General features: G+C 45.5%; 1 protein-coding gene across 7 annotated transcripts in view; it reads left to right on the forward strand.

Moving 5' to 3' along the window:
* DAPK1 (death associated protein kinase 1) overlaps window positions 1-25,986 on the forward strand; it is a 208,435-nt gene that overhangs the window by 173,881 nt on the left and 8,568 nt on the right. For 4 of the 7 annotated variants that reach the window (XM_055351500.2, XM_055351499.2, XM_055351502.2 and 1 more), the window contains exons 20-23: window positions 7,374-7,596; window positions 12,523-12,711; window positions 22,954-23,151; window positions 24,604-24,742. In XM_055351500.2, the coding sequence (XP_055207475.2) occupies window positions 7,374-7,596; window positions 12,523-12,711; window positions 22,954-23,151; window positions 24,604-24,742 (749 nt within the window). Of the gene's footprint in view, window positions 1-7,373; window positions 7,597-12,522; window positions 12,712-18,947; window positions 19,341-22,953; window positions 23,152-24,603; window positions 24,743-25,986 lie in introns of those variants that run through there. The other 3 variants (XM_055351504.2, XM_055351503.2, XM_063696527.1) reach the window with 1 other exon arrangement.

Genomic DNA, 25,986 nt, shown 5'->3' on the forward strand with positions numbered 1-25,986 from the left:
CCAGTTCTCCTTCTAGAAGAAAGGAGGGACCCCTTCTATGGGAAAGGGGTTGATCTAGATTTTTATATCAGCACCCATTTTTACTATAATCACTGCAAGTCCCATTCTTATCTGATTTTAAAATAAGAATTTCAAGGGGGTTGAGGAGTTGGCTTATTTTTATTTTGTTTGGCCATCCTTCTAATCAGATTTTCCGTAAGCCTGAAATTAAAAGCCTGGGTGCGGTGGCTCACGCCTGTAATCCCAGCACTTTGGGAGGCTGAGGCGGGCAGATCACCTGAGGTCAGTAGTTGAAAACCAGCTTGGCCAACATGGTGAAACCCCGTCTCTACAAAAAAAATTAAAATTAAAATAAAAAAAAATTAGCCAGAGATGGTGGTGTGTGCCTGTAGTCCCAGCTACTCGGGAGGCTGAGGCAGTAGGATCGCTTGAACCCAGGAGGTGGAGGTTGCAGTGCACTGAGATCATGCCACTGCATTCCAGCCTGGGTGACAGAGTAAGACTCTGTCTCAAAAAAAAAAAAAAAAAAAAAAAAAAAGTAGTTTGCTTTTACTAAACCTAAGACCCAACAGTGAAGAAAGGTGGCCAGGAATATTTTGAAAAATGAAAACAATTTGGGAGTTGCCCAGATTGAAAAATTCACCACTTGTAAACTGCATTTGCGTAATTAAAAGTTGCTGCACCATCCGTGCAGTCTCACTGTACCCTGCCACATGGGCAAGGCCACATCGCCTCTCAGTGCTCTTATCTGGCCTTCCCAGACCGTGAATGGTCTTCCCCATCAGCTTTCTAATGTTTAGTCCTCTTGTCTGATGAGAAAGTGAAAGCTAAGTTGCTAGGGAGAAAACAGTACTGGAAGAAAGAAAAGTAGAAACTAGGAGATTTACCAGGGCTTCAAAGAGCAACACAGTTACCAAATAACATTCATTCACTCACACACTGAAAAGATATTTCCAGTGTCTACTGTAAGAGCTGTTCTAGGCACTGCAGAGACCACAGTGAACAAAATCGGCAGAACACAGCCAAGAAACCGATAAGAAAAATGTGTAAGCCAGGTCAAGGGGTGGCAAACAATGGCCTACATCCCACTGCCTACTTCTGTAAATAAAGTTTTATTGAGACACAGCTACACACTCTTGTCTGTGCCTGGTGTTCATACATAGCAGAGTTGAGTTGCCACAGAGACCATCTGGCCCTCTACAGAGAGGGTTGCTGCCTCCTGGGGTAGGTGCCATGCAGGGAATTGAAACAGGATGAAGTGAGATGAGAGGATGGTGGAGTCTACTTTCACCTGGCTGATGACGACCTCTCTGATGTGACACTGAAACCAAGACCTGAAGGGCAAGAAGAAGGAAGCAGCCCGAGGAAGGGCTGGAGGAAGACAGAGGAATAGGGAGTGCAAGGGGCCGGGTAGTGAAGGGTTGGAGGAGCTCAAGCATAAAACAACAAAGAAGGAGGGTAACTGGGCTAGGGTCAGAGGATGTACCCAGGTGTGCAGGCAGAGAACAATGCCCGACATGACCCGAGAGGTGGCACAGCTCTATAGACCTTACCCAGCGGGTGAGGAGTTTGGGTTTAGGCCAAGTGCAGGCAGGTGTGAGATCTGCCTTAGGTTTAGGAATTCTCCCGGCTGCTCAGACTGGAGCCTCAGGGTCAGGAGGGGGAGCAGAGGGACCTGATAGGAGGTGATCTTGGCAGCCAGGGGAGATGTGACGGTGCTTGGACTGGGGCTATTCAGGCTCTATTACTTAGTGAGCCTTGGGCAAGAATACCAGGGAGGCTCCTACTCCTGTGTAAATATTTAAAGGATGTGATTAGAGCTAATACAGGTAAATACATTCTACGCTACACACACACACACACACACCCTTATGACCACCTGGAAGGTTCTGAGTCAGAATTCTGCGCTCCTTGGAGTTCGGTTCTGCCTCTTCCTCTCCCCAGCCTGGTCTCGCCCTGACTGCAGGAGGTCTTGCCCACACCCTGGATGCCCCAGGTCTCCTGAGTACCCTCCAGCCACACCCACAGACCTAGGGGACACACACTGGAGAGCACTTCAAGCCATGAGCCAAAAATGTCGGTGGCACCATAGTCCCCTCTCCTCTCCCCTAGAGGTGTTGGCTACACATGGCTCCCACCTGGCCCAGCCAGGGAGGGCCCGACCAGCCTGGGCTTCGTGCCAGCCAGGTCTCAGGGTTGTCTTGTAACTTGTGTTAAACACACACCGTGTAAGGACTACTGAACTCCCCCTCCAAATAAATCAGTCTTCCTAGCACCTTCTAGACCTGGCCTGGAGCCCTCTCTGAGTTGGAGATAGATCATTACGTGGATGAAAGCTGCTTTCCCAGGGAGAGGCCTCTGCGCCGCAACCCGTCCCTACCCGCCATCTGGTAGTGAAACATGAAAACGTGCCTCCACCAATGAGGGAGATATATTCGGATGTGCTTAGATTCCCCAAGGTTCTTAGTGAGCAGGACGAGGGGTCATCTTCCAGGATCAGCTGAGATTTTCTTGTGAAGGGAAATACCCGAGGATATTTTGCTTTTCTTTGCCTTTCAAGATGATGGTGAATTCTGTAAGTCTAGATCAGTGCAGTTTCCTGTCCTCTCTTCCCAAAGACTTGGTGAAGGGTGAGTGGGCACATCTCGGCCAAGGCTGACAGCTCCTGGTGGAGGGGAAGGGGGTGCACCAAGGACAGGTGCGCTCCAATATTTCACTCCAAAGGGTGCCCATTCAGGAAGTGCCTTCCGAGTGGGATGCACTGTGAGGGGCCCTCCTTGGATGGTCCTCAGTGCTGTGGGGTTCACCTTCAATGTGCACATCCCTGTCTATTCCTGTCTCCTCTGCTTCTGAGGAACCTGCCACCTCCCTTTCAGTGTCCAGCAGTGGGAGGAAGACCTGGTAGTGAGTTCTGGCTTTGCTCTGTCACCTTGGGCAAGTGCCTTGGCCTCTCCAAGCCTCAATTTCCTCATCCCAAAGGGAGGAGGATGGCATTAACCACAAAGGTTCCTTGGAGGTTTTCATAGGGAATGTGAGTGAAGGCATAGCATGAGCTGGAAGGCGCCATGCATGTGGAAGTTACTGCTGCAGACAGGAAACACATCTGTCTCAACTCCTCCTCCTGCTGCCTCCTCCCTCCTTCTCCATTTATTGTGCTGGCCCATGAAACAGGCAGATTGCCAGGAGCTTCTGAACCAGCATTGCCCTGCGTGGAATTTGAAGGAGTGAGCTGGACTGTCAGTACAGGGAAGTCACAGGCATAGCTTGCCCTCATACGCAGGAGCAAGTCAGCCTGCAGGTTCAGTCGCTTCTAGAAGCCTCTCACAGGGGCAGCGGTGTCTGTAGTTGACCATGGTTCGAGTCTCCTGAGAGTGGAAGGGCCTGTGGGACTCCTGCAGAAGGAATGAGCTTGCCCCATTCCTGCAGACAGGACAGACGTGTGTGCTGAAGCTCAAAGTGTCAAGATCCACAGGCACAAAACAGGAAGAAAGAGCTGCAGGCAGATTCATGGCACAGTTTCTTTACCAAAATGGGGGCACCCGGGATCCAGTGACTGGATTTAACCAGGAGCAGTTTTCTGCCTTCCCCTGGTCTCAGATGAAGCAGACTCGGGCCGGTACCAAGGATCTCTGTGTGGCGGGAGCTGCGTTCAGGGAATAGATGGGGAAGTTTGCATCTACCCTGTGGGATGCTCACCATGGAAGGTGACCACTGCTCAGCACAGTGGACGCAGCTCAGGTGCTCATGCATGGCGTGGTGTGGGTATAGCCTTGGACTCACAAGGAAGACCCAGGGCTGCTGCAGAAGGCTGGAGTAGGCTGGGAGGTGGAATTGCTCCAGGGTCGGTGGCAGCCTGGCAGCATGGGTGCACCTGGTGCACGTGGCGCTGGGGAGAATTCAGAGCCCCATTCCTTCCAGCCTGACAGGTGCCACCCCCAATGTGTAACTCCTCATAATAGAATCTGTCCAGCTTTTTTGCTGATTCAGGTAATCAGTCAGGGACATTGCTATCAAGACCCCCAGCCCTTTCCTTTCCCTTTGGTGCTCTGTCTCTGAACCTGTTGGGATTCGAGGTCAGAAGAAGACACCAGAGTACAGACCACCTCGTGTTCTACAGATCATGGTTTGGTGCCGTGGCCTCCACCCCAGCTGTCCCAGCATTTTACAACACACCTTGTGTCATGCTCCCTTGTAGAATTTATAGACAGGGACGCACCTACTACACAGATAGTTTCAAAAGATCAGTAGCATGCCCTAACTGTAATATAACACAGACCTTGTGGGAGCATGCGCATAGTGAAATATGCTGGATGTCAGCATGCATGTGCTAGGACACAGGCAGGAGGAGGCTGGGAAACCCAGCAGGTCCCTGCACTCACGCACAGGATCACTGAGTGCAACCCCCACAGATGCCCACGGACACTGGAGGGCTGGGATGGCAGCTCCAGCACCACAGCAGCGTGCTGAGCTGATGTCCAGAAATCGGAGACAGCACTCAGCAAAGATAAAGGGGAAAAAAGCAAAGTGTAGTTATTTGCCAATCTATAAAATAGCAGCATTCATGGATAACTCAGTATATATTAAATACTGCCCCCAAAACCCTGTGGATGATGTGTAAAGTGTAGTTAAGTTCTCAGCTCAGATGATTGTAAACAGGCTTTTCCCCTATATAAATGCTCATCAGATGCTCAGAAGTCAGGGGACCCAGGAGAATTCTTCGCTGTGAGGGACATTTTGTTACAGGGTGTCTGGACACCCAGCATCTGGCTGCAGGAGTATCCCCTCAACATTGTGGGAACTAAAATGCCACCTCAGATCTCCACAGTGCCCACCAGGGGTCAGTATAGTTCCTGTTGAGGAAGTCTGGTCCTGGCTTAGGAATTGCAAATGGAAATAGGAAAATCAAAGCCTTCAGGAGAGTTATGCATGAGATTGTAGCAATGCAGTTATAACAGCAAAAGTAACACTGGCTTTTGCTGCTGGAAGAGATCAGGAGATCAGAAGTAAGTGAGCGCCTCCCAGGATTTAGAACTGAAGGAATGGTCCCGCCAGGTGTAGATCACATGGAGATGCCCTTGCGTGGGTCCCTCTGAGTTCTGTCATTTATATGACACTGGTTTATGGAGATTCTACACCTGCCAGGGCTGGGAATTCCATCTGTCCCCGCAGATGGGCTCCTGGTCTAGAAGGGAGAGCACCCCATAATTACAGGTCAGGGGTCACCATGGAGAGCCACACATGGTGGGAAGAAGCATCCAGGAGGAAATGGCAGGCAAGACAGGTTTTGTGGGTTTGTGGGAACCCACAAAGCAGGTTAAAGCAGAGGGGGTCCTCCTGGGTAAGGGTGAGGAAGAGGCTTCAGGCTGCACTTCACGGCTCCAAACAGGTCCTTGTTAGGGAGCAGGGCAGGAGTGGTGAGAAGGGATGGTGGCCTGTGAGGGGGTGTGACACCAGGGTGGCATGGTCAGTGCCACATCACGTAAACCTTGAGCAGGTTCCCTTGGGTGCACTGAACACCTTGCCTACACTATCCTGTTAAAAGCTCTTACTTGGTATTAGATGTGAAATTGTTCACATGTCTGTATCTCCCCAAGACCATGGATCTGGGCTGAATCTAGATTTTCCTGTTGTCAGCACTATGCTTAGCATGGGGTTGGAGGGCCTCCCTAAATGCTGGTTGATGAATGAAGAAGTGAGTGAGTAGTGAACTATTTCATTCTGTGGAGCCTCCTGCTTCTCCATATCAGATGGAAAAAGAAGAAAGTAATGAGGATATTGTGTTCCCAGCCCCCTCTGCAGCATGGAGCTTGTACGTTGGAGTGCCCCTTCTCTCATCCTCTCGTCCCATTACTGCCCTAAAGGATCCAGACACCTCCACACAGAGAGGGACAGATGCTCTTGCTGGTCAGACAGGGCTGATCCTATTTCATGATTAAATCGAAGGCTTCTACCTTTCTTGATCTCCCGGCTTTCCATTTTCTTTCAGCCTCTTAATTGATTAGGGTAAATTTTTGATTATCCTTTTTATTTTATGTGTTTAGTAATATATTAATATTTTAAAATTTATTTATTTATTTATTTATTTATTTTTTGAGACGGAGTCTCACTTTGTCACCCAGGTTGGAGTGCAGTGGCGTGATCTCCACTCACTGCAAGCTCCACCTCCCAGGTTCACACCATTCTCCTTCCTCAGCCTCCCGAGTAGCTGGGACTACAGGCTCCCGCCACCACGCCCGGCTAATTTTTTGTATTTTCAGTAGAGACGGGGTTTCACCATGTTAGCCAGGATGGTCTCCATCTCCTGACCCTGGTGATCCACGTGCCTCAGCCTCCCAAAGTGCTGGGATTACAGGCGTGAGCCACCACACCCGATTTGTTGTAGGTCTGTTCCTAGGCTTCTTAGGTTGTCATGTGGTTGAAACCAAAAGTGATGGTAGATATTTTTAATACTCACATACAGGTGACATTGCCATGAAGTTAAATCAAAAGTGCTAGTAGCTATTTAACAGTAAGATAAGGTTCCTATTCCAGACCTACAGTTATGAAGTGGACATTTGGGCCATCCAATTATGTTTTTCTGATAAATTTCTAAATAAAGTGTGGGGGTTCCACACACACACACGCACGCACACACACACACAAATGGAAGGCTTCACAGTTGCTCCATCCAACTCGTCATGCATCAAAATGCAATGGAAATAGGCAAATTCTTAGAGACAGAAAACATCTCTATGGTTGCCAGGCGCTGAGCAAAGAGGGGAATGAATGGCAAGTGACTGCTCACGGGTACAGAGCTTCCTTTTGGGGGTGACACAAATGTTCTGGAAGGATACAGCAGTGATGGTCGTGCAGCACTGAAAATACACTAAAAGCCTCTGAATTTCACACTTGAAAATGGTGACTTTGATGTTATGTGAATTTTACCTGAATTTTCAAAGTTTTCATTGGAGATAGAAATAAACATACCGCCAGGCACGGTGGCTCACACCTGTAATCCCAGCACTTTGGGAGGCCAAGGCGGGCGGATCACCTGAGGTCGGGAGTTCGAGACCAGCCTAACCAACATGGAAAAACCCCGTCTCTACTAAAAATACAAAATTAGCTGGGCATGGTGGCTCATGCCTGTAATCCCAGCTACTCGGGAGGCTGAGGCAGGAGAGTTGCTTGAACCCAGAAGGCAGAGGTTGCGGTGAGCTGAGATCGTGCCATTGCACTCCAGTCTGGGCAACAAGAGTGAAACTCCGTCTCAAAAAAGAAAAAAAGAAACATATCTTCAGCATGGGTAAAAACTGCACACCGGGGATTAGGAATCTTGAGAATCATTATTTGCCTCTTTTTCTGTCACTCACTGGCTCTTTCTCATCCGTGCTCAGGATACGCACCGAGGACTCTTCATCCAGCAGCTCCGACCCACACAGAACCTGCAGCCAAGAATTAAGCTCAAGCTGTTTGGCCACTCGGGATCCGGGAAAACCACCCTTGTAGAATCTCTCAAGTGTGGGCTGCTGAGGAGCTTTTTCAGAAGGCGTCGGCCCAGACTGTCTTCCACCAACTCCAGCAGGTTCCCACCTTCACCCCTGGCTTCTAAGCCCACAGGTAGGAACCTCCATGCTGGCCCCGTCTCTCCAGCAGGTGTTGGCTTCTGCACTCTCTCCTTTCAAGGTCTAGGGGAGAAGGGAGTTGTGTTTGGGTCACTTGGCCTATACTGGACCCTGTGGCCTTAGTGGTTTTCAGGTCCAGGTTGGCTGGTGGCCTTGTGTGTGCTGCCTGTTGTCCAGCAGTAACAGACTGACTTGGCAGTAGCAAAACAAGGGCCTCACTGAAATCACAGCCACAGACACAAAGGTCCATCCTCATAAATGTGCAAACTGCAGAATTTGCACAGTCAGCTTTGGGGACACAGTTGCAAATTGCATTGCATTCTACTCAGGGCTCTGGCCTTAGAGACAAAAAGAGCTCAAACTCAAACAGTCCAAGCATAGCACAGATCCAATAGCAGCCCAAGAAGGGTCCTCAACCCTTATCCTTCTTTCTGGAGTGCTACAGGCAGACCCAGTATTGTAGATACATAGAGCAACAAAAAGGGATTTCCAGGAAGCACCATCCTGCTCAGTTCAAGGTTGGATAGAGGTTTCTAGAGGCTCCTTAGTGGTTTTCAGGGATGGTCTCTCTGGTCACATCCACCCTCCTTGGGAACCTTTGCTGCCTTCCGGGCCTTCCACAGACAGGGTTATTGATTCACATTAGGGGGCTGTCACGAAACACCTGGCAGTGAGCAAGAGAAAATGATGCAATCTTGGGTGTGATTCCAACTGAATCCTCCTTTAGACAGAGCGAGTGAGTTTGTGGAAAGATAAGAGACCTTCCAAGAGTTTCCTAAACCAGGACAGTTTTGTGCTTTGTGCCTTGATTCATTCTCTGTATACGATGTCACAGAAGAGCCAGGTCTGTTCCCCAGGTTGATGCTAAAGTTTGTGTTTCTCTTACGTCCCCTCAGTGAGGGAGGATGCTGGGGAGCATGGGTAGCTGCGGAGAGTTGGTGAGATTTATATTCCCTTTTCAACTTCTGTTCTCTGAACACAGCTATAGAATTGAAATGAGGAGAAGAAAGAATAACCAAAACAGAGTTATAATTCGTATTATTATATTGCTGATACATATGTCAATATTTATAGAGTACTGTGTGCCAGGAACTGGAAGAAATATGGTCTGAAGGATGCCTCATTTAATCCACGTGACAGCTTCCGGGGTGTTTTTACCGCTATTTCCCTGCAGCCTTGAGGGGTCAGTTGGCTTCTCTGAGGCGCACAGGTGGCAAATCCCAGAACATCTGGTGCCTGAGCCAGTGCTTGTCAATAACACCCTGCATAAGGAATTCACAGGCACACGTTTCCATTTTCCAGTGTGATTTTTTTTTGTCTTTGCATATTAAGTTAAATATTATTACAATAGAGTCAAAACTTTAAAAAATTTAAAAGTAGATAATGGAAAAAATGTGACAGAAGGTTAAGATTAATTTATTATTAAAGAAAAAAATTTATTTTATTTTATTTTATTTTATTTTATTTGAGATGGAGTCTCGCTCTGTTGCCCAGGCTGGAGTGCAGTGGTGTGATCTCGGCTCACTGCAACCTCCGCCTCCTGGGTTCAAGTGATTCTCCTGCCTCAGCTTCCCAGGTGGCTGGGACTACAGGTGCATGCCACCACACCAGGCTAACTTTTGTATTTTTAGTAGAGACGGGGTTTCACCATATTGGCCAGGCTGGTCTCAGACTCCTGACCTTGTGATCCACCTGCCTTGGCCTCCCAAAGTGCTGGGATTACAGGCGTGAGCCACCGCACCTGGCCTCCAGTGTGATTTCTGCTCTAGTTGAGGATTTAAGTGGGGTTCAGTTGCTCCCTTAGAGGGAGGCAGCACGCTCCTGCTGTGGTTAAGGGCACTGCAGCCTGAACCTCTGTGGTTAGGAGGGTGGGATATGAGAGAGAGAGAGAGGTCATGAGGTCATGATCTGGAAAGTTTGCAAGGCCTAAGTGGGTGTGCAGATGTTGCCCAGGAGCCCCCATTGTGGAGTCCTGGGAGTCACCTGTGGCTCTGCCCTTGGCCTCAGAGGTGAGGTATCCATGGCCTTGCTTCTCCTCAGTATCTGTGTCTGGTCTTTGCAGCAGGTTCCTGGTGAAGGGTGGCTCTGGGTGACCCTTTTTCTGCACGCCCCACCATGGGGACAGCATCTTTAGCCAGGGATCAGGGAGGGGGTCCTGGCGCGGGGACAGAAGCCCCTCTGCATGAGAGCCCTAAGGTGCAGGCACGCCAGCTGCTTTCAGCCCAGCCGTGGGGTCTGGGGAGGAGGCGGCTGTCCTGGTCCCTGGGCCCCCACAGTCAGTGCCGCCTGCCCCTGGTGGAGGAAGTGTGCGCTGGTGGTTGCCCCTGAAGCCTGGTGGCTGAGGGATCCCTGGGCAGGAGGCATAGCTCGGCAGCTGGACTTGGAGGTGGATGAGACAGACAAGATGCCCCCATCCCTGGACTGGGCGGGTCACCAGGCACTTGCTGCCCTCACAGCTTGTACATCAGCATCAGACAGTGCCCGGGAAATGCAGAGCAGGGCACAAGCACAGGGCACCACGAGGGCGGCCTGGGGAGATTGGACTCTGGCAGAGGGTATGTGTGCTGGAGTCCAACGGAGCAGCGTGGCTTTGTTAGACACCCGAGGAACTGCCGCCCCTGAGCATGCCTCCAGGGACTGGGCCTGGTTCCTGAAGCAGCAACACTGTCACCTGCCAGAGGGCACTGCTCGTGCCTGGCAGGCCGTGCTGGGGTCTCTTTCAGGCCAGGGCTCTGGACACCAGTGACCTCTCCTAGAATTGTCAGGCCCTTTTCCCTTCAATGGGAGAGATGCCTACATGGCAACATTTATATCATCAGACAGCAAGAAGTTTGCTTTTAGAATTTTGGCCCTTTTCCACTGCCGTTCTCTTGAGAACGCTGGAGGCCAAGGCTGAGCTCCCAGCCAGGAGACCGGACGGGGTCCCCTCGAAGTTTTCTGTTGCACACATCACTCAGCTGTGGGGACACTGAGGGTTGTGGCTGTTGAGCTGTGGGAAGGAAAACATCCAAGGTCATAGGAGGCATGAATGTCCAGGAAGAGTATTTGAAGAAGCCATTCCTGTTCCCGCGGAGAGGAGCCTGCGGGAGGAATTCCCGGTGACCAGGTAAAGTGGGTCTCCTGGGAGCCGTCAGGTTACACCACCAGGGGGCAGTAGTTAACAAAAATGGTTTCCCGGGATTTCAGTGCTACCCCATGAAATTATTGTTTTCATAACACCTTGTACAAAGCCTGTCCTAACCTTTTATCCTCCCAACGAAAACTGTCACCGAGGAGCAGGAATGACTGCCATTTACCAACGTCTGCTCTCCTCATTAAGCACACGGCCACATGCCACTAAAAGAAGGCTTGTTCCTGACAGGCAGGCACCCAGACACAGATTCCAGGTCACAGGGAAATGGACAGACCCATTCTTAGGCGACCCCGCAGCTTTTGTCAGACTGGGATTAACAATATGCAGAGAAATACACTAAAATGGCAGCTATGTTGACATCAAGACTTACATCATTTTGCTTTTGTTTTCTATTTACATTCCTATCTGCCAACTTTCCTACAGAAATAGAATATGTGTTGGTGTTTTTCAGAATAAATCTTGCCCTCCTAGTGCCCTTTCTCCTTTCCCTGTACCTAATCCTGCCCTTAGGATCCACTTTTCTTCTCCTCATCCCCTCCGTTGGATACCCCCATTATCCATGTCCAAAGTCTTAACTCTTTGGTCTTTAAGTAAGGGATTACCTTGGTGTTTGGATCGCCTGTTTTAAAGTCAGATATCCAGGTGAAATGGTCACTTCTTTAGTGCCTCGCAATGTCTATTGTATTAATGGTAAACCAATGGTACTGCAGTTAAGATCAATGAATCCCTTCTCCGATACAATTCGTTCACCAAGTTCTTACAGAGCACCCTCTGTGGGCCCTGGGTCACAGCCCTGACCAGAAAGGCAGCTTCTGCCTGCACAAGCCTGGTGGGAGAGACGGGGAGCAGGGCAGGCCAGTGAGTAACTGAGACAGTGAGGAAGCACAGGCTCTATGCCCAAACGCAGGGGACCCAGACAGTGTTATTCAGCTCCCGTACAACACCCACAAGTTCACCATTGTTTACATAATGTTTCCTTTAAACTGACTCACTTTTTTAAATGTACTAAAATACATTGATTTGAAAATGAAAGTTAATATCCCTATCATAAATGGGAACCCAGTGTCAGTGCCATAAGTAAAAATAAATGCAGTGAACAGCAACCAATGTGAATAAAATCCAGCTAAACGCCGATGCCCACACCCTCTTCATTAAAAGGGAAGATGAGCAGGTGTTGAGGAAATGCTAAAATCGGAAGGCCTCAAGTGGAGACTTGCTGCAAGAACAACTGAAAGGCCTTCAAGGGAATTTCAAAAAGGAGTAGCTTTCACAGTGTGTGATTCAGCATTATTTAATGCTATGGCCTGCTACTGTCTGAAATCATTTTCCATTTAACCTGCAATAATAATCTCATGTGCAAGAGAGAGAAGTCGCTCAGTGGGAGCTGGAGGAAGACAGAGACTGCGAGTATCAGAGAAGTAGCAGGAAGTGAGAAGGGAAGAAACCCGACCTCTGTCCTCCCACCCTCTCCACAGCCTCCCCTTGGCTGACCCTAGGCAGAAATCACATGGCAAGCCAGCCTAGAGACACAATCCCTAGGACTAGCCACCCGGGCAACAGGGCGGGGCAGAAAAGGTTGTGGGGGGTTAGAGCAAGCGGAAAAGCCCACAGCCTTGCTGGGAACACTGCTGCCCTGCACGTGTGAGGGCAGACACACTCAGCCTGAAGCCAGAGTTGGGGTGGGGACAGAGGCGTGCTCCAGAAAAGGAAACCTCAGGGCCAGCCTGGGAGGGAGACAGGCACACGCTGCCCCCATCGAGTACTCATGTGATCCTTTCCGTCCTGCAGTCTCAGTGAGCATCAACAACCTGTACCCAGGCTGCGAGAACGTGAGCGTGAGGAGCCGCAGCATGATGTTCGAGCCGGGTCTTACCAAAGGGATGCTGGAGGTGTTTGTGGCCCCGACCCACCACCCGCACTGCTCGGCCGATGACCAGTCCACCAAGGCCATCGACATCCAGAACGCTTATTTGAATGGTATGCCCTGCCTGCCCCAAGGGAAGGACCTCAGGTTTCCCTTCAACAGGGCTGTAAGTCATCTCTAAAGGGAGCTTGTCCTGAGCTATATCTGTCACTTCCAGAAGGAAATCCAACACAGACTGATATTCAGAGTGAGCCAGGACTGAAGCATGGCTGGCTACCATCCCTAAACAGTGAAATTAAACACTGGGGTATTGTCAGCGCCTAGTAAAGCACTTGGCATACAGTAGGTGCTTGATAAATGACTGTTGAGTAATAATATTTGTACATATTTATGGGGTACGTGTGATATTTCGTTGCATGTATAGAATGTGTATGTAATGATCAAGTCACATTATGTGAGGTGTCCATCACTTTGAGTTTTTATCATTTCTATGTGTTGGGAACATTTCAAGTCCTCTCTTCTAGCTATTTTGAAAAATACAACGCATTGTTAACTATAGTCACCCTATTCTGCTATTGAACATTGGAATGTATTTCTTCTATCTAACTGCATGTTTGTACCCATTAACCAACCTATCTTCATTCCCCCCTCCACACACACACACAGCCTTCCCAGTCTCTGGTATCTATCATTCTACTCTCTACCTCCATAAAATCAACTTTTTTAGCTCCCACATGTGAATGAGAACATGCAGTATTTATCTTTCTGTGCCTGGGTTATTTGACTTAACATAATGACCTCCAGTTCTATCCATGTTGCTGCAAATGACGTGATTTCATTCTGTTTTATGTCTGTGTATAAATAGTGTTCTGTTATGTGTATACCACGTTTTCTTTATTCATTTGTTCCTTGATGGACACTTAGGTCAATTCCGTATCTTTGCTATTGTGAATAGTGCTGAAGTAAACATGGGCGTGCATGTATCCCTTTGATATACTGATTTCCTTTCCTTTGGAAAAATGCACAGTAGTGGAATTACTAGATCATATGTTAGCTCAATTTTTAGTCTTTTTGAGAAATCTCCATGCTATTTTCCATAATAACTGTACTAATTTATATTTCTACCAACAGTATATAAGAATTCTCTTTTCTCTGCATCATTGCCAGCTTCTGCTATTTTTTTTTTTGTCTTTTTAATAATAGCCATTCTGATTGGTGTAAGAGGGTGTCTCACTGTGGTTTCGATTTGCATTTCTTGGATGATTAGTGATATTGAACATTTTTCTCATTTACCTGTTGGCCATTTGTATGTCTTCTTTTGAGAAATTTCTATTCAGGTTCTTGCTCATTTTTGTTTTCCTTTCTTTTTCAACTTGTATTTTAGATTCAGGGGTTCCTGTGCAGATTTGTTACCTGGTCATATTGCATGATGCTGAGGTTTAGGGTATAAATGATCCCTCCTTCCCACCCCCTCTAGTAGGCCCCAGTTACTATTGTTGCCATCTTTACATCCATGAGTACCAAATGTTTAGTTCCCCCTTATAAGTGAGAACATGCCATATTTGGTTTTCTGTTCCTGTGTTAATTCACTTAGGATAATAGCCTCCAGCTCCATTCATGTTGCTGCAAAGGACATGATTTTCTTCTTTTTTATGGCTTCATAGTATTTCATGATGTATGTGTATCATATTGTCTTTATCCAGTCTGCCATTGATGGGCGCCTAGGTTGACTCCATGTTGTTGCTGTTGTGAATAGTGCTGCAATGAACATACTAGTGCATGTGTCTTTTTGGTGGAACAATTTGTTTCCTTTCAGATATATACCCAGAAATGGGATTGCTGGGTCAAACAGTAGTTTTAAGTTCTTTGAGAAATCTCCGAACTTCTTTCCACAGTGGCTGAACTTATTTACATTCCCACAATGTATAGGTGTTCTCTTTTCTTCATGCCCTCACCAGCATCTCTTGTTTTTTTGTCTTTTTAGTAATAGCCATTCTGATTGGTGTGAAATGGTATCTCATTGTGATTTTGATTTGCATTTCTCTGATGATTAGTGATGTTGAGCTTTTTTTCATATGTCTGTTGGCTACTTGTATGTCTTCCTTTGAGAAGTGTCTGTTCGTGTCCTTTGCCCACTTTTTAATGGGGTTATTTGGTTTTTGCTTGTTGAACTCTTTAAGTTCCTTATAGATTCTGGATCTTAGATTATGCCTTTTTGGATGCATAGTTTGTGAATATTTCCTCCCATTCTGTAGGTTATCTGTTTACTCTGTTGATAATTTCTTTTACTGTTCAGAAGCTCTTTAATTAGGTCCTACCTGTCAATTTTTGTTTTTGTTGGCAATTGTTTTTGAGGACTTAGTTATAAATTCTTCCCCAAGGTCAGTATCCAAAATGGTGTTTCCTAGATTTTCTTCTAGGATTCTTATAGTTTGAGGTTTTACATTTACAGTTTTAATTCATCTTGAATTATTTTTTTATATGGTGAAAGGTGGGAATCCAGTTTCATTCTTCTGCATGTGGCTTACCAGCTATCCCAGCGCCACTGATTGAATAGGGAGTCCTTTCTCCATTACTTATTTTTGTCAACTTTGTCGCAGATTGGGTGGCTGTAGGTGTGCAGCTTTATTTCTGGGTTATCTGTTCTGTGCCACTGGTCTATGTGTCTATTTTTGTACCAGTACCATGCTGTTTTGGTTACTGTAGACCTTTGCCCACTTTTTGATGGGATTGTTTGTTATTTTACCGTTCAGCTGTTTGAGTTCCTTGTATATTCTGGATATTAATCCCTTGTCACATAAATAGTTTGCAAAATATCTCCCATTCTACAAATTGTCTCTTCACTCTGTTAATTGTTTCCTTTGCTGTGCAAAAACTGTTTAGTTTAATACACTCTAAGTTGTCTATTTTTGTTTTTATTACCTGTGCTTTTTGAGGTTTTATCCACAATATCTTTGTAGGACCAATGTCCTGAAGCCTGTCTTCTTCTACTGGTTTTATAATTTAGGGTATACATTTAAGTCTTTAATCCATCTTGAGTTGATTTTTGAATATGGTGAGAGACAGGGGTCCAGTTTCATTCTTCTGCATATGGATATTCCGTTTTCCCAGCAGCGTTTATTTACAAGGGTGTTCTTTTCCCCAGTATGTGTTCTTATTGCCTCTGTCAAAAGTTATTTGGCTATGAATACCTGGATTTATTTCTGAGTTTTCTATTCTGTTCCATTGGTCTATGTGTCTGTTTTTATATCAATACCATGCTGTTTTGGTTACTATAGCCTTGCAGTGTATTTTGAAGTCAAGTAGTGAGATGCCTCTAGCTTTGTTCTTTACACTCAGGATTGGATTGGCTATTTGGCCACTATTTTGTTTCCATACAAATTTTCCGATTGTCTTTTCTATTTCTGTGAAAAATGACATTGGTATTTTGATAGGGATTGCATTGAATCTGTAGATTGCCTTGAGTAGTATGAGCATTTTCACAGTGTTGATTCTTCCAATCTATGACCACAGCATGTATTTGCATTTGTTTGTGTCTTCTCAGTGTCTTTCATCTGTGTTTTGTGCTTTTCCTTGTCGGGGTCTTTCACCTCTTTGATTAAATTTATTCCTGGGTATTTTATTTTTATTGCAGCTATTGTAAATGGAAATGCCCTCTTGATTTCTTTCTCAGCTAGTTCATTTCTGATGTATAGAAAGGCTACTGATTTTTGTAGGTTGATTTTGTATCCTGCAACTTTACCTATTTAATATGAATTTATTTCTCAGATCTAAGAGTTTTTTGGTGTAGTCTTTAGGTTTCTTTAGTTATAAGACCATATCACTTGCAAAGAGGGACAATTTGAGTTTCTCTTTTCTAGTTTATATGCTTTTTATTTCTTTCCCTTTGCCTGATTGTTCTGGCTAAGAATTCCAGTACTGTGTTGGATAGGAGTGATGTAGGGGGCATTCTTGTCTTATTTCAGATCTTAAAGGAAAAGCATTCAGCTTTTCTCTATTCAGTATGATGTCAGCTATGGGTTCATCATGTATGGCCTTTATTATGTTGAGGTATGGGTTCGTCATGTATGGCTTTTATTATGTTGAGATATGTTCCTTCTATACCTAGTTTGTTGACAGCTTTTATCATGAAGGGATGTTGAATTTTGTCAAATGCTTTTTCAGCATCTGTTGAGATTATGATATGGCTTTTGTTCTTTCTGTTGATGTGGTGTATTATGTCGACTCATCCTTGCATCACTGATTGTGGTGTATCATCTTTTTTGTGTGCTGTTGGATTTGGTTTACTAGTATATTGTGAGGATTTTTGCATCTGTGTTTATCAGGGATCTTGGCCTATAATGATGATGATGTTGTTGTTGTTGTTGTTTTTACATTCTTTTCTGGTTTTGTTATCATAGCAATGCTGGTTTCATGGAATAAATTAAGGAGAACTCCCGCCTCTTCAGTTTTTTTGGAATAGATTGAGGAGAATCATTAGTTCTTCTGACATCCAAACCTGGACTTCTCTTTTTGGGGAGGCTTTTTAATACCAGTTCAATCTCATTACTCATTATTGGTCTGCTCTAGTTTTCTATTTCTTTCTGATTCAATCTTTGTAAATTTTCTGTCTAGGAATTTATCCATTTCCTCTAGATTTTCCAGTTAGCGTATAGTTGTTCATAATAACCTCTGATGATCTTTGGTATTTTTGTGGCATCAGTTGTAATACCTTACTTTTCATTTCTCATTTTGTTCTTTTGGGTCTTCTCTCTTTTTTTCTAGGTCAGTCTAGCAAATGGTTTAGCAATTTTGTTTATATTATAAAAGAACAATTTTTCATTTCATCAGTTCTTTGTATTTTTTTAGTATCTGTTTTGTTTAGTTCTTCTCTGACCTTTATTATTTCTTTTCTCCTGCTAAATTGTGGTTTGGCTTGTTTTTGCTTCTCTAGTTCTTTGAGGTGCATCATTCGATTGTTTATTTGAAACGTTTCTGATTTTTTGACGTAGGTGTTTATTGTTATAAACTTCCTTCTTAGCATTGCTTTGGCTGTAGGTTTTGGTCTTGTGCTTTGATTTTCATTTGTTTCAAGAATTTTTTTAAATTTCTCCCCTAATTTCTTTCTTGACCCTGTGGTCATTCAGGAGCATGTTGTTTACTTTCCATGTATTTGTACAGTTTCCAAAGTTCCTCTTGTTATCAATTTCTAGTTTTACTGCACTGTGGTTTGAGGAGATACTTGATATGATTTCAATTTTTTTTACATTTGTTGAGACTTTTCGTGTGTCCTGATACATGTTCTATCCTGGAGAATGTTCTGTGTGCTGATGAGAAAATGCGTATTCTGTAGCTGTTGGATAAAATGTTCTGTAAATGTCCGTTAGGTCCACTTGGTCTAACAGGCAGTTTAAATTCAGTGTTTCTTTGTTAAATTTCTGTCTGTATAATCTGCCTAATGCTGAAAGTGGGGTGTTGAATTCCCCAAATATTGTTGTATTGAAGTCTATCTGTTCCTATAGATCTAATAATATTTACTGTAAATATCTGCGTGCTCTGGTGATGGATACATATATGTTTAGAATTGTTATATCTTCTTGCTGAATTGATCCCTTTTGCATTATATAATGACCATTTTTTTTTTTGACTTAAAGTCTGTTTTATCTGATATAAGTACAGCAACTTTCGCTCACTTTTGGTTTCCATTTTCATGGAATATCTTTTTGTATCCCTTTACTTTCAATCTGTATGTATCTTTATAGATAAAATGGATTTCTTGTCAGCAGCATATAGTTGGGCCATGTTTTATTAGTCAAACAGCCAGTCTGTATCTTTTAGGTGGAAAAGTTAATTCATATACATTCAAGGTTATTATTCATATGTGAGGGTTTATTCCTGTCATTTTATTAATTGATTTTTTGTTGTTTCGTATATTCTTTATTCCTTTCTCCTTCATTATCATTGTGGTTTGGTGGCTTTCTGTAGTTGTAATGTTTGAGTCCTTTCTCTTCCTTAACATGTTTCCTCTACCAGTGGATTTATGCTTTCGTGTGTTTTCATGATGAAAGAATTGTCCTTTCACTTCCAGGTGTAGAACTCCTTTAAGCATTGTTTATAGATTTGATCTAGTGATGATCACTTCCCCCAGCTTGTCTTGTTTTTGGGGAAGACTTTATTTCTCCTTCACTTATGAAGCATAACTTTGCTGTCTGTAGTATCCTTGGCTGACAATTTCCTTCTTTCAGTTCTTTGAATATAGCATTTCATTCTCTCCTGGCCAGTAAAATTTCTGCTGAGAAATCTGCTGTGAGTCTGATGGGCGTTCCCTTGTAAGTGACTAGACTTTTTTTTTTTTTTTTTCTGTTTTCAGACTTCCCTTTGTCTTTGACTTTTGACAATTGGACTACAATGTGCCATGGAGAGGACCTTTTTTCGATTGTATCTATTTGGAGATCTCTCCAGCTTCCTGCATCTGGATTTCCAAATCTCTTGCCAAACCTGGAAAGTTGTTAACAATTATTTTAATAAATAGATTTTTTATCTCCTTCAGTTTCTCTTTACCTTTGGGACACCAAAAACTTGAATATTTGATTGCTTTATGGTGTCCCATATGTCACAAGAGTTTTGTTTATTTTTTTATTTTTATTTTTTTAATGTTGTCTGATTGGGTTATTACAAAAGACCTGTCTTCAATTTCTGAAATTCTTTCTTGTTGATCTAGTCTGTTGTTGCAGCTTTTGAATAAATTTTGTGTTTTATTCAAGAAGTTCTTCAATTCTAGAATTTCTATTTTGATTCTTTGGTAAACTTCTCATAATATTCTGAGTTGTTTTTCTGATTTCTTTGTATTGTTTTTCTGGATTCTCTTGTACCTCACTGAACTTGTTTAATGTCATGATTTTGAGTACTTTTTTTAGATTGCATAGGTTTATTTTTCATTAGAATCTGTTGCTGGAGAGTTATTGTGCCCTTTCGGAGGTGCAATATTTCCTTGCTTTTTCATGTTTCTTGTGTCCTTACATTGATATCTGTGCATCCGGTATAATAGTCACTTCTTTGAACTTTTTGAACTTGCTTTCATAGGGGAGGGCGTTTTCCTGAAGATGTGTCTATGGTGTTGGTTGAGTAGGGCACTTTGGCTTTGATTCTGGGTGCATGCAGTAGCATAGTGGCCATACGATTTTTTTTCAGCTGTAAACAGCTCCAGTGGTGTCTGTAATTTTCTCAGCGGCTTAGGGTATGGTTGTTAGTGGAGGCTGTGGTAAAGTTTTTCTGGAGATGGGGATACCACGTGGGCCAGTCCTCAGAACCTAGTGGTGGCAGTGGTGGGCTGAGCATGCCTGTCCTTGGGCCCCAAGGTGGTATATGCTGGTGCTGATACTAGTGGGTCCAGGTAGGTTGATTCTTGGGCCTCCAGGCAGCTTGCTCAAGTGCTGGTAGTAGTAGCAGTGGGCCAGGTGGGTAGTCAGGTTCTCAGTTCCCTGGGCAGCAGGCGTGGTGTGAGTGATGGCAGTAGTCATAATGAGACAGCCCTCTGGCTCCCAAGCAATCTGTGCTGATGTTGGCAGTGGCTGCAATGGGCTAGGCAGGCCAGTACCTAGCCCTGCAGGTGGCATATACAGGTGAGTGCCAGCTGTGATGATAGTGGTAGGTTGGACAGGCGTGACCTCAGGCCACTAAGAGGAGTGCTCAGGTGCCAGTGGTGGTAGACTGGGCTAGGTGATCCCCGGGTCCCCAGACAGCATACTCAGGCTCTTAGGGGATTGTGAAGTCAAGCTCAGCAGGCCTGTCATCAGGTCCCCTGGTGGTGCATGTGATCCCCAGCCTCTGGCAAAATGCTTGAGTCAGGGAGGCAGTGGCTGCACTGTGGCTGTGCTACTGGGAAGAGTGGTCCTGCTTTCAGTGTCAGCAGCCATATATGGCCAGCTGGGGAGTGTGTGATTTGCACGTACTTTAGACTCAGTGGACACAGCAGCAGTGGCTGCAGACAGGGGATTCTGTCCTTGGGGCAGATGAAAATGCACAGCCACTACTCTGCTAGGGACAGTGGGGTCTCTGTCAATGGGTTATGCCTAGACCTTGGTGGCAGCTGCCAGCCAAGGTGGTGGCTGCAGGCAGAGATGTCAGTGGGGCTCTAGGGATATAGAGATGCCAAGGCCGTTGGGCTACAGAGCAGGATGCAGTCTACGGGTGTTTGGAACATACAAATGGTGCCGCACTGTAGCTGCTTAGGACTCAGAGAGTGCGTGGGAGCCAACCTGAGCTCCCTCTCTGGAGCAATACTATCATGCAGTCTCCAGGCAGCTCCCTCAGCTAATCTCAGGGCCCACATGGGTGAAGGGTCCCCCTGCACCGGGGCAAAAATTGCAGGAGTTCATGGTCTGTGTGCATTTTGCTCTCTTAAAAGTTGGGCTTCCTCTGAGCTCCCCACAGCAGAGCTGGCTGTGGCAGCACAGAGAGAAGAGAAACTTGTCTTGGGACCCCAGGCCCTGCTCCCATCTGATCTCTCACAGCCCCAGCCCCAACCCACCTCAGGACCCCACACTCCAAGAGCCAATTTCTGGGTGCCAGAACTTTCCATGCTTGGCCTAAGCAGCCAGCTTTGGAGGGTGGTCCCTCCTGCTTCACTACAAGTCTGAGAAAAACCCTTTAGATCTCAGAGTGCATCTTGACTGCAGGATTTTGGGTACAGAGTAAGCACTGAGGGGTAAACGAGGTGAAGGGAGCCTTCAAATCCTGTGATGGAAGTGGCCCTGCCAGGCCGCCCCAGAGGCCAGTGGTGGGCGGCCACAGTCCTGGCAGGATGTGGCAGTGTAGAGAGGGGGCATCTCAGGTCCACTGGAGGTTCCGGGAGTCCTGGGAGCTCCAGGTGGAATCTAATCTGCAGATATTTCTGGGGAAATGGGCAGCCTGCACAGCTCCAGTATGGGAAAGCAATTGCCCCTACATACAACCTTTGACCCCTACTTGACACTTTCCTGCCTGAAGGACCCCACTTCCTCCCAGGTCCAAGCACCTCCTGCGCAGGCAGAACTGCTGAGCTCTGCATCTCACACCCCTGCATGCTTCTTGCTTCTTCTGAGCAGGCTGGACAGGGCCCTCAGTCACCTGGCCAAGTCAGTCCCTGTTGAGCCAAATTCAGGTGACTTTTCATAGTCACTGTTACATTCAATATCCTACACCCTGGCATGTTCCAAAATTCATATATGTTTATTCAGGACACAAAATCTTTTCACCCACCTTCTCTCAATTAATCCTCTATGGGACTTTGTGAGTTTGGGAATCACAAACCTAATGTGGGCAGTTTGTCCCCGGCTCCTTCCTTGTCAGGAGTAAATTCTGCAAGTAAAGGTGGAGTGTCTGTATTAAGGATATGTGAGCCTACAACCGTGTCATTATTATTATGGATGTGGTGTTCACACTTCTGTGTAATATGACCTGATGGATCTTTGTTTTTTCCCCAGGTGGTTCTCTCTTTTTTTTAATATACCAATATTTGAGAGGGAGTAATACAAAATATATATGCATACAGACACACACACACACATTTCCATGTAAGCACCCAGGCATGCACATATATGTGTACATGCATGTTGTGTGTGTGTAGCCCTCCAGGGTATTAGAAGTAGTCATGATATAGATATATATATACACACACACATAATAATGAAGGTACTTAGGGAAAGAGTTAAGCAGGTGCAGATATAAGTAGAAAAACAGACATGAATATACATGCCATAGATATGTAAGCGTGACACAAGTCGATCTGCACGTCAGTAGATGTGTGTCTTAGTTCATTTTGTGTTGCTATAACAGAATACTTGAGACAGGGTAATTGATAAGAAAAGCGGTTCATTTAGCTCATGGCTCTGCAGACTGGGAAGTTCAAGGGGCATGGCACCAGCATCTGCTTTGATTTTGGTGAGAGCTTTTGAGCTGGGTCTAAATGTGACAGAAGGTCAAAGGGTAAGTGGACACACGGGAAGGGACAAAAACCTGCTTTACATCAATCCACGTTCTCAGGACCTAATCCATTCCCATGAGAACTAATCCACTCTCACAAGAGCAAGAACACACTCACTCACTCACTCACTCACTCACTCCCACCAGCACCAAGCCATTTGGGAGGGATTTGCACTTAGGACCCAAACACCTCCCACCAGGCCTCACCTCCCACATCACCTCACTGAGTGATTTCAATATGAGTTTTAGTGGGGAACAAACCATACCCAAGTCATAACAAGATGTATACACATACAGAAGAATGCCTTAAGTGTCACTATGCCTACTTCGAATCCGTGGAACGCTAAGAGAATTTATGATTGAAATTTGGTTAGTGGTGTTTCACGATTGTTATCATTTTTCTTTTTCTGTAGGAGTTGGCGATTTCAGCGTGTGGGAGTTCTCTGGAAATCCTGTGTATTTCTGCTGTTATGACTATTTTGCTGCAAATGATCCCACGTCAATCCATGTTGTTGTCTTTAGTCTAGAAGAGCCCTATGAGATCCAGCTGAACCAAGTGATTTTCTGGCTCAGTTTCCTGAAGTCCCTTGTCCCAGTTGAAGAACCCATAGGTGAGCTAAGTCCCTGTAGGCCAGTGATGTCCTACCTGTGGTTGGCCAGGAATCGCCTCCTCCTTCCAGGCTTCTGCTCTGCTCCTGCCACTGCTGCTGCTGGCCTTGCACCAGGCCATGAGCAGATCCCACCGTTTGTGGCTAACAGCTGAGCCAACTTCCTTTCTCCTTCCTGCTGGGAGAGTTCCACTCTGAGAAGCTTCCTGAGGCTCAAGTGTTCGTGGTATTCTGCAGGCTGTTTTTGTTTCATGATTGCATATTCCTGCCTCAAAGGCCCACTTTGAACAATCCTTTGAGAGGCATTTCTCACTTTTTTTCTACACTTGAGAGCCATGGTCATTGTATGTTGGGTGCAAAATGGAATCCCTGCTTGGATAGCTACTGCACCTTTACCTAAAGGGTACAGAATTAGTCAGCAGAATGAGCAGTTCTCCATCCTGTAATTCCACTAAGAAACAAAGAAAGAGGCCGGGTGCGGTGGTTCACGCCTGTAATCCTAGCACTGTGGGAAGCCAAGGTGGGCAGATGCCTTGAGCTCAGGAGTTCAAGACCAGCCTGGCCAACATGGCAAAACCTCATCTCTACAAAACATACAAAAACTTAGCCAGGTGTGGTGGCATGTGCCTGTAGGCCCAGCTACTTGAGGGGCTGAGGCAGGAGGATTGCTTGAACCTGGGAGGTTGTGGCTGCAGTGAGCCAAGGTCGTGCCACTGCACTTAGCCTGGGTGACACAGTGAGACCCTGTCTCAAAAAAAAAGAGAGAGAAATGAAGAAAGGGAGCATGTTGACTGAATGTGTTATCTTAACTTTATTCCTAGAGGAGAGGATAACATGAAATAAACTTCTTTTGGTCTTTGCCCACAACAAGAGAAGCAGCCTTCCCTGGTGAAATGCAATACTCAGCAGTCAATTTTTTTTCTTTCCGGAAAAGCATATAATAACAAGGAATTGGGCTTAAGGCCCCTCTGGGTACTGCCAGTTTTGCCTCTTTCTTTCTCCTTTTTTTCCTTTGTTTTAAACACTCCCTGAAGTGGGAGGCTGTTTGTGTGACTTGCAGGTCATTTATCTCTGACCCATCTCTGTGGTGTTGCTGCACTCAGGCGTCTCTCTTTGGTCTTGTAAGTGGCATCCCTTTTGTCAGAGGTTAAATTTTCCCTCTCCTTGTAAGTAGGGGCTATTTGGAGACTTGAGAAACTGCCTTTAGTCATTCTGGTCCACTTTGAGCAATTTTCCTTGTGGCCTAGGAGATGGGCTTATCCTGTCGTTGGCCATGCTGGGGCCTTCTAGAGTCACAGTGCACAGCGGGCATGGGGCCTTCATCTCTGTGGCAGGTTGCACTTGTACCTGGAGAGTCGGCCTGGGCATGAGGCCAACACACCCCCCTCACCTGGGCAGGAGAGGCAGCCAGGTAGGAGGACCCACCCCCTGAAGCAGTTCCCTCTCTGCCCCCAGCCTTCGGTGGCAAGCTGAAGAACCCACTCCAAGTTGTCCTGGTGGCCACCCACGCTGACATCATGAATGTTCCTCGACCGGCTGGAGGCGAGTTTGGATATGACAAAGATACATCGTTGCTGAAAGAGATTAGGAACAGGTGAGGGGCAGCCATTTAGTCTCCAGCTCACGGGTAGCCTCCTCTCCCTGAGAACTGAAGCAGAGGTGTGAAAAGTACAAAGGAAGTCTCATGAACCAGAGAAAGGTTTTAAAGGTCTTTCTTTCTTGGTCAACTCTTTTCTTGTACAGGTCATGTATCCCTTATTGGAAATGATCGGCTTTAGAAGTGTTTCTGATTTCTTATTTGTTTGGATTTTAATATATTTACGTATACATAGCAGTTGAACATCCTAATTCAAAAATTCTAAATCTGAAATGCTCTAATAACCATTTCCTTTGCATGTCTTGTCTTTGCCCAAAAGGTTTTTGGATTTTGGAACATTTCAGATTTCTGGATTAGGGATGCACAACCTTTATTTTTCATTTTTATTAAAACAATGAATCCACGTAGTAAATCAAATACAAATGAAGAGCACGTGATGAAAGCAACCCCCTTCTTTCTACCTCCCAGCAACGCTGTCCGGAGGTGACTTCTTTTAGCTGTTTAGATTTCAGTACGCAGTATTCAGTGTTCAGAAACACTAATCAGTATGTCTTACAATGTAAGTTGCAACCTACTAGTGAGTCTTAAAATTCATTTAGGAAGTCGTGGCAAATTCTTTTTAAAATGGGATGGAATGGAATGGGATAGGATAGGACAGGAAAGGACAGGACAGGATAGGCTAGATCAGATGTCAAGTATTATTTTGTAAAACGTTTGTTTCACTGATGAATATGGGTATGTACAGGATTATCATGTAAAATATATGTTTTTACTCAGAGTCTATCAAAAAAGTTTGAACCTGCAGCTTTCTATAATATGCTAGTATCTCTGATCTTGCGTTATCAACTTGAGACACTTATCTATTGTCTTGAGATACTATATCTGTTGTCAGATATAAAAATGGGGCTTCTAGTAATATTTTAGGTCAGTGATGTAGCTTTTGCATTCACACCTCTATTCTTAGTCCCTCCGCTTTCCACAGTATCTCTTGTCCTCACTTGTAAGGTGCGAGCATTAGGCCTCACCTTTCCTGCCTCGGGAGAAGCTGACATCTTTCCATGCTGTGCTCCTGCTGCTTCATGCAAACCTGAAGGTCCCGCTCCTATGACTCAGACTATATGCCAATTTCCCCAAGTCTCTGCACCCACTGTGATGAGGCAGAGCCCACCACCAGCAGGGATGGGGAGGGGCCTTTGCAAGGACACCAGTACTTTCCTTCCCTCCTACCAGCCTCTTGAGCC

This window comes from Gorilla gorilla, chromosome 13 (assembly GCF_029281585.2).
Source record: "Gorilla gorilla gorilla isolate KB3781 chromosome 13, NHGRI_mGorGor1-v2.1_pri, whole genome shotgun sequence".
Classification (NCBI taxonomy): domain Eukaryota; kingdom Metazoa; phylum Chordata; class Mammalia; order Primates; family Hominidae; genus Gorilla; species Gorilla gorilla.